The sequence below is a fragment of the Micropterus salmoides genome, unplaced genomic scaffold (assembly GCF_014851395.1).
Source record: "Micropterus salmoides isolate LMB-PRFRI ecotype aquatic unplaced genomic scaffold, ASM1485139v1 Ms_hic_scaffold_1, whole genome shotgun sequence".
NCBI classification, from domain to species: Eukaryota; Metazoa; Chordata; class Actinopteri; order Centrarchiformes; family Centrarchidae; genus Micropterus; species Micropterus salmoides.
This window is the reverse complement of record NW_024040040.1, coordinates 24546657-24555646: the sequence shown is the minus strand read 5'-3', so window position 1 is coordinate 24555646 and position 8990 is coordinate 24546657. Positions and strand designations below refer to the sequence as shown.

Below are 8990 nucleotides of genomic sequence, written 5' to 3'. Positions count from 1 at the left end.
TCATTTAAAATTTAAAGTTTAAGTTTTATTGTCACTTTCCCAATATATTAAAAACACACAGAGGTGTGAAATATTGTTCCTCTTCATCCCACAGTGCTACATATATGACAGACATGATAGAGACAATAGCTGTAACTGGAAAAGAATCTGTCACAAACAATCAGTTATAGGAAGCAAGTGTATGCATGGGCCTCATGTGAAGAGCTGTAACAACAGGCCATTTTTGTTGTTTACAGAGCAGCCAAACAAACTCACATTGTCAAAAACTTTTTGTTACAGAAAGACAAAGAAGTCAGTCATTTTTCATCATGTTATAAGCAACTGTGACTACAATATAGTTGGTTACCTTTGTTGAGGTGTTGTACATGTGCAGCTTGTTATCTAACAGCTCGCTGTACTGCTAGGAAGTTGGAGTGTTATGTTGCCCGGGATAGGACTATTTCAAGTATTTTGAGTTTTCTTGTTGGGGATCAACATAGGTGCAGGTTTGGTCATTAGCTGAATTTCAAAGATATTATTAATGAACATTAATAAATACAGGGCACCATCCTGGAATCAGGGACCAATAACGAGACCTTAAAACAGTTTCAAAAAGGCTGTTTACATATTAATGATCAGAATCAGAATCAGAAGGAGCTTTATTGCCAAGTAGTGTTTTACACATACGAGGAATTTGCTGTGGTGATAAGGTGCTTCCACGTAGACAAGCATACAGTCAACATAAACAAATGTAGAAATATAATAAATATGGAATGGAAGAACAACATTACAGATATATACATGTGCATTATTCTGGGTCTGTGCCATGCAGAAGTAACGCAATGGAATAGAATATTGTGTACATATAAATATATAAACTGACAACATAAAAATATACAACAACAAAGATCAACAATCAACAACAAATATGTGCGAAATGCCAGGTCTGTGCCCGACACGAGATGAAACAGTATTTACATGTGCAGAGACATTTGTATGTCTCTGCACATTGTATGGGGGGAGTGTCAGTAGGGGACCCGGGCCTTGTTAATGACACTAGTTGCAGATGGGAAGAAACTGTTTTTGTGGCGAGAGGTTTTGGTCCTGATGGACCGCAGCCTCCTGCCAGAGGGGAGAGTCTGAAACAGTTTGTGTCCGGGGTGGGAGGAGTCAGCTGCAATCTTTCCTGCTCGCCTCAGAGTCCTCTAGGAGTACAGGTCCAGAAGAGAAGGAAGATTGCAGCCAATCACCTTCTCTGCAGAGCGAATTATACGCTGCAGCCTGCTCTTGTCCCTGGCAGTGGCAGCAGCGTACCAAATGGTGATGTAGGAGGTGAGGATGGACTCAATGATGGCAGTGTAGAAGTGCACCATCATTGTCTTTGGCAGTGTGGTGTCCGAACAATAATGCTGCGATGATGTGTTGAGAAGAAATCCGCTTGACACTGTTCTTGATTATAAAAGTTTATTACATCAAGGAATTCAGCATCAATTACAAGCTCTGCAGCAGCTTGGAGAGTGACCCAGCCCGATGGCCACTCTCTCTGTACATTGAACACAGCTTATATAGGACATGTTTAGGTATCTGCTAAATACCATATAAGGGTACAGTGCTGTAGGATAAGTGAAAACATCTGTTAGACACCATAGAAGGGTTCAGTCCCTTCATACACACTAATCTCTACTCCCCCTAACACTGGGTCAGAGGTCAAATTCCATAGGAGGGTTCACTCTTTGCACACCCATCAATCATTACTTCCCCTAAGAGTTCACTGAGCCTCTCTCCAGCTGCTAGAGTATTATTTTAAACTGTAATGGTCAAATGCACATATGTTATACACCACAGCAGGCTGAACTTCTTCAGCTGCCTCAGGAAGTACATCCTCTGCTGGGCCTTTTTGATGATGGAGGTGATGTTCAGCTCCCACTTGAGGTCCTGGGAGATGATGGTGCCCATGACAGTGGTGACTCGGGAGTCACACAGGATGATGGGGGAGGGTGGAGTTGTGCTCTTTCTGAAGTCCACAACCATCTCCACGGTCTTCAGAGCATTGAGCTCCAGACTGTTCTGGCTGCTCCAGGTCACCAGATGGTCGAACTCCTACCTGTAGGCGGACTCATCCCCACCTGAAATGAGCCCAATGAGGGTGGTGTCGTCCGCAAACTTCAGGAGCTTAACAGACTGATGACTGGAGGTGCAGCTTTTGGTGTACAGGGAGAAGAGAAGGGGGGAAAGAACGCAGCCTTGAGGGGAACCGGTGCTGATGGTCCTGGAATCAGAGACATGTTTTCCCAGCTTCACATGCTGCTTCCTGTCCGTCAGGAAGTCAGTGATCCAGATGCAGGTGGAGTCAGGCACGTTCAACTGAGAGAGCTTGTCCTGCAGCAGGGCCGGGATGATAGTGTTAAAAGCAGAGCTGAAATCCACAAACAGGATCCTGGTGTAGGTTCCTGGGGAGTCCAGGTGCTGGAGGATGTAGTGAAGGGCCATGTTTACTGCATCATCTACAGACCTGTTGGCTCTGTAGGCGAACTGCAGGGGGTCCAGGAGTGGGTCTGTAATGGATTTTAGGTGGGACAACACAAGGCGTTCAAAGGACTACATAACCACAGAGGTCAGGGCGACGGGTCTGTAGTCATTTAGTCCAGTGGTCCTTGGTTTCTTGGGGACAGGGATGATAGTGGAGGCTTTGAAGCAGGCTGGCACATGGCATGTCTCCAATGAGGTGTTAAAAATGTCTGTGAACACCGGAGACAGCTGATCAGCAAAGTGCTTCAGAGTGGATGGGGAGACAGAGTCCGGACCAACTGCTTTGCGGGGTTTCTGCCTCCTGAAAAGACCGTCGACTTACTTTCTGTGATGTAGAGAGGAGGGGAGGGGGTGGAGCTGGCCAGCTCTGAGGAGGGAGGGGAAGTTAACAGAATTCCAAGTTTTGTGGACAGACATATTATGCCACATTTTAATAAGTTAAAGATGTCCAAATTTACTTCCCTGCCACCAACCAATCACACATGCAGGGATTCCACTGAAAGCACCTCTAGTTAGTGTGAAACAGTAACAGTCAAAAATGCTCGTGTGACCTATAAGCACTGTTGTTTTTTTTCCCAGGTTTGAGAAGCTGAACACTGTAACCAACATCTTGCTGGTGAACCTGGTGGTGTCCTCCCTGATCTTCATGAGCAGCCTTCCCTTCATGGGTGTTTACATGCAGCTCTCCAACTGGATCTTCGGCAAAGTCATGTGCAAAATTGTTGGCAGTGTCTACTACCTGGGCTTCTACAGTTCTGTCCTTTTTCTAGCTCTTTTGACCTTCGACCGACACCTTGCAGTTGTGTACTCCTTGAACGTGTCACAAGTGAGGAATCAAAAATATGCAGTAGTCTCCTGCGCTGTGGTGTGGCTGGTCAGTGGCCTGGCATGTGTCAAGCAAATGATTCTCCACACCACATTTACTTATTTTATTGACAACAAAACATACTGTCATGACTATCCTGGTGAGATATCTCATATTAATGTGAGGCTGCTGAGAGCATCTGGATTTTACCTTCAACTTTTCCTTTTTTTAATCTTCCCTCTGGTTGTTATCATCTACTGCTACGTTAGGATTGCTATCACTGTCATTTCATCCAAGATAGTTACCAAGTTCAAGACAGTCAGGTTAATATTCATCATTGTCCTGTTGTTTTTTATTTGCTGGACCCCATTCAATATTGCACTGCTGATGCATGATGAAGCTACATCCTGTGAGGAATCACAGAAAAGGGGCTATGCTCTTCATGTCACTCGTAATATTGCCTACATTTACTTTTGCATCAGTCCCATCTTCTACACATTTGTTGGGAAAAAGTTTCAGAACTATTTTAGACAGCTGCTGGTGAAACATTTCCCCGGGTTAAAGAGGCATGTTTCTGTCAGTCAACAGAGCAGAACCAATATGTCCACAAAAAGTACACTAAATGAGCTTTAGGAAGGGGAGATGTTTGTTTCTCAGTAGTGCCATGTGTTCAACAATGGGTTTAAAAACAACTGAACAACAAACAGCTGTAAGAGTTTGTATTCTTCTTAGATTGTAGCGGTGGAAAGTAACGAAATACAAGTAGGGACACCGTTTTGCCTATAGCAGGATTAAAACTGAAATAACCGACTTCTGTGCCCAACCCTAGTGAGAAACAAATACGTGCTGTATAAAAATTTCATGAGACATTTCGATATGACACAGTTTGGTTAGCTATGTTGCTAATTTCACCATTCACATGTCGTTTAGGAGATGTGTTTAGAGATGGTTCCACTCCTGCTCTGCATATACAAATCTTTTTCTTCTGTCTTTTCCTGAACTGTTTGTACATGATGCACCAGTGATTTCCAAGGTTTGGTCTTGTGTGGCTTTCCTATTCCAGCAGTTCATTTACAAATCCGTTTTGGTGACATTCTGCATTGTGCATGTCACAAAAAATGTAAGCGTAGGGAAATATTGTGGCTATGGTAAGAGTAGGGAAATATTTTGGCAATGGCAAATAACCTAAAAGTAAGGTGTGGTTAAGTTTAGGGAATTAAACACTTGGTTAAGGTTAGGAACAGACAGTAAGACAGTAATTGGTGGAATATTTGGAGGGAGAGAGATAGCAAGTTCCATTTTGAGATGTAAAATAACAGGAAAGGTGGTAGTGGTACAGAGATCAATGAAAATGAAAAATAGTAATAGTAATGATAGCAATGTCAATGATAATAATAAAAGGCTAATTATAATTGTAGCAGCTGGTGTCGAGCAAGTACATGGGGGCAGCAGGGAGCCACAGATGCAGACCCCAAAGATTCAGACCCCACAGCTCTGAAGCCAGAAACACCTGCAGAAATTGGTGGAAGGAGAGAGGAGAAGGACGAGAATGACTGATAGAGAGGGAAGAAGTGGAGTTAGTAACATGGATTAATGGGATAAGAATGCCTACAGATGGAGAGGGAGAGGAGGAGAGAGGAACCTTACTCCTTACTTCCCCTTAGCTACATAAAGTGCACAGGCACTCAACATTGACACTGGACATAGATGATGTGCTGCAGATTTGTTCAATATGAACATAATTACTATGAACGCTTACAACTATATCAAAAGTTAGTTAAAGTTATAGTTCTGCCTTGAGACACTTTGTGGAGAACTATTTATGGTCAGCTTGGGCCGTTTTTTCCCTGCAAGCATCCTTTGGCAGAAGAGATTATTGACAGCGCTGATGATGTTAAACAAAGGCCAAGTTTTCTGGTGCTATTAAGAAGTAGCTGCTGGTCATCTCTGCTACAAACCTCCTGCTCACCATGATCATCTTTGCCTATCACAGTGAATGAAACTATGGTATTTAAGTGTGTCAGCCCACATTTGGTCATACTGCACATTTTTCACACAACATAATAAGTTATCTGCACCAGCAAGCATGACAGAATTAGAGATTTTGAGCTTTAAGACAAGATTTATTTGATAGAGACATAATACAACCACCCTATCCCTACATGTAAAGGGATTTGAATGTTATGCCAAAAGTGGTTAGCTCTGTGTAATTACATACATACATATTGCCTTACTAGTAGCCACATTACCTTACATCTCTATGTGGAACTTGCATGGTGCTACTGTGTGTTCTCTCTCCTCCCGCTCTGTACTATACTACTGAAGTGATAAAGAACTTTCCAGGTAACCCTTAATTTGGATTGTCCAAAGCTGATACTAATGCTACTACACCTTACTAAAATGTCACTATGATTTGTAAAAAAAAAAACAAACACGTATTTGTGCTTAGTGTAAGATAGCACCTGACATTAGATCATCTATAGGCTATCCTAATATAGTGCGCTTCTCCAAAAACAATGAATCAAGTGTGCACACTCATTGTCCAGTCATTTTCCACGTGACCTTGAACCTGCTTTGGACTATTTGTGTTTTGATTTTGTCCATGTTTTATGCTGGTATTATTTTTTAAAGATTTGCATTTATTAGATGTGTTTATAATGACTCATGTTCTTTGGAAAATGATTTAAAAGTATGATTCATTTATCAAACATTTATCAAGCACATTTTAGATGGAAATTACACAGTGAGGGTGCTGCTCCCAAAAAAGGGAGTTAAAAGCTTCACAGTTGTGTTTGGTTTGGTTTGGCTCTCACTCATTGCTGTCTGTATCTAAGCTATTTCAATAAATCCATAGCTGGCTACATGTTTCTGTTTTTCAAATCCTTTAACTTGTTTCCTGATAACTTTCATTTTAGATAGCAGTGATGAAGGGTTTGCGTAGTTGAAAAACATGATTTCCATGTTCATGTTTCGAAGACCTCCTGGTTGCATTACTGATCTGGACACATAACCAAGAATATGTTCTGTATATTGGATCTGCTCTTTATTTTGAGATTAAAGAGCAAATATATCCTGCACATGAAAATAATGATATTAATGATATAATTTCACCCCCCGTGGTTGTAAACACCATTATTCATCATTTATTACATTCTGTCAGTGTGGTCCTGTGGGTCCTTCTCTGGCAGATCACCTGCCAAACTACCCTCCTGTATCAGCGCCTAATTTTTCCTTCTCTGGCACTGCTAAAATTTACCGTGTATGCTGCTCGGTGATAAATTGTAACCCAGGTTTAAATTTCTGCCATTCTTTCCACTGGAGGAAAGAGGGAGGGGAAATCAAGCTGTCAGGAATGAATAGGGGTTTCAGCAGAGAGTAATGTGTTCAGATAAGAGGGTTTTCCTTCCATTTTTCTCTGATATGTGAGTAAAGTCAATACCAGGGAAAAGTTAGATGAGTCTGACTGTCTTGTGCAGCAGAAATTCAGTATAAGCTGGGGGAGGCACAGGGACACAAAAACACCCATGGTGTAGTGTTAGCCTGTTGACTGCAGAATAATCCAATCTATTGACAGTGTAAAAGGGAACTCAGCTAGTGTGACCTGCATGTTAACAACAAGCTACCAGCTCACTGTTACGGCAGCCTCTAACTAGCAGCTAGGGAGGTGGCTGATATGATTAATGTTATATAATACACAAACACACACACACACACACACACACACACACTCTAGGAGGGTGTGCTAGCTACAGTAGCTCCAGTCGAAGTATTTTATTGTATTCATTGTATCCATATTGTATCCATTTTGAATTTTACGGCCATTTTTGGATGATTTACACACTTCGTACTTTAACGAACTCCTCCTAGGGATTTAGTCGGATCGACGTCAAATACTTTCACGCCAGCTACGAGGGGCGCAGGCTAGCAGGTCTATCCATGAAATTAAAAGTCAGACGAGCTCTAGTGTTACACAACCTGTTGAAATAAATAAGTTTATAGCCCTGCAGCGGAAGAGGATATTCTTCAATTCCTGCGCTCCCTCCCGCTTCCTAAAATAGACTGCAACGCTCAAAACGTACTTAATGCTGAAATTACATTACGGGAGGTTGTCACGGCCATAAAGGTATTCCCAAGCGGAAAGTCACCTGGCCATGATAGCCTTGGCATTGATTTTTACAAAGCATTCATTGATGATGTGGCCCCCCTCTTACTGAGGATGTTCAAAGAATCAATAAAGAATAAAAAATTACCAGATTCATTATATACGGCAAACATCTCTTTAATACTGAAAAGATAAAGATCAGACCGATCCATCATCTTACAGACCTATTGCCCTTCTCGGTAGTGATGTCAAAGTGTTCACCAAAATATTAGCAAATAGATTAAATAAACATGTTGCAACTATAATACATCCGGACCAGGTGGGGTTTATCCCCGGGAGGTTTTCTTTTTATAATGTCCGTTGGTTATTAAATATTGTATATAGAAAACGAAAACAAGTCAAAGTCTGCAGTACTTATGCTTGATGCGCACAAGGCCTTTTTATCAGGTTGATTGGAAATATATGCTGTTAACACTAAGGGAATTTGGCCTGGGTCTTAAAGTCTTAACTCATGGGTAGAAATGCTTTATGCGCATCCAACCGCATAAGTTCTCACCAACTCAGACAGATCCAACCCTTTCAGTCTGTACCGTGGTGTTAGACAGGGTTGCCCTTTGAGCCCTCTGCTGTTTGCTTTGTGTATTGAGCCCCTTGCAATAAGCATCAGATGTAATCCAAAAATTATCCCTATACATCTGGGCAAAATAGATCATTATATAGCGCTGTACGCTGATGGCGTAATCCTGTTTTTATCGCAGCCCGAAAAGTCCATCCCACCACTATTGGTCCAAATTAAAAATTTTGGAAAGCTGTCAGGATATACTATAAACTGGCAAAAATGTGAATTTATGCCTCTAACTCAGTGGTTCTCAATCTTTTTTGGGACAGCGCCCCCCTATGCATTATCCAGGTCCCTTACCGCCCCCCATCAAAGTAGATGTTTGCTATTTGCCCTGAATATTGTTGATTTTTTTTTTATTGTTAATATTGTTACTATTGACTGCTGACGTACTGCGGTAAGCGTGTCGACTCATTTCCGTTTCCGGTGCTTGTGTGTTGGTACCGTGTTGTGCTGCTCTCGCTAAATAACAGTTACATTTGTTAGATTACAGCAGCCAACTGTCCGCTAAACACTTATTCTTACAGTAATTTTGCCTAAGCACTCACAGTTCTTTCCATCTTTTAGTGACTGCTGTTCAATCTCATAGTTGTTCTAAAGTTTTGGTAGCTGACGCCACCGTACTTTAGCTTAGCCGTTAGCGACTTTAGCTTAGCAGCTAGCGATGGCTTCTCCTTCTCCCTCTCTCTCTCCTACTTTCTCCTGCTCGGTGTGTCAGATGTTCAGTTACTCCTCTGCCTCCTTTAGCGGTAATGGTACGTGTAATAAGTGTAGTTTATTTGTAGACATGGAGGCGAGGCTCAGTGATTTAGAAGCCCGGCTCCGCACCTTGTAGCTAGCCAGTCCCCGGTAGTCGGTGCGGAACGGCCTGAGTTAGCCTCTGGTAGCCGTCCCCCGGGATTTCCTGAGCAGCCAGGAAGGGGGGGCTGGGTGACTGTCCGAAGGAGGAATAGTCG

General features: G+C 42.3%; 1 protein-coding gene across 1 annotated transcript; it reads left to right on the top strand.

The window, feature by feature from the left end:
- Positions 1–3087: 3087 nt before the first annotated feature.
- On the top strand, positions 3088–6176 carry LOC119905766 (C-C chemokine receptor type 3-like; the record flags this gene model as incomplete). The annotated part of the gene is given in 1 exon segment (XM_038723081.1): positions 3088–6176. A coding segment is annotated over 1 exon segment (859 nt), but the record flags the coding sequence as incomplete, so codon positions are not given.
- Between the last annotated feature and the right edge of the window lie 2814 nt (positions 6177–8990).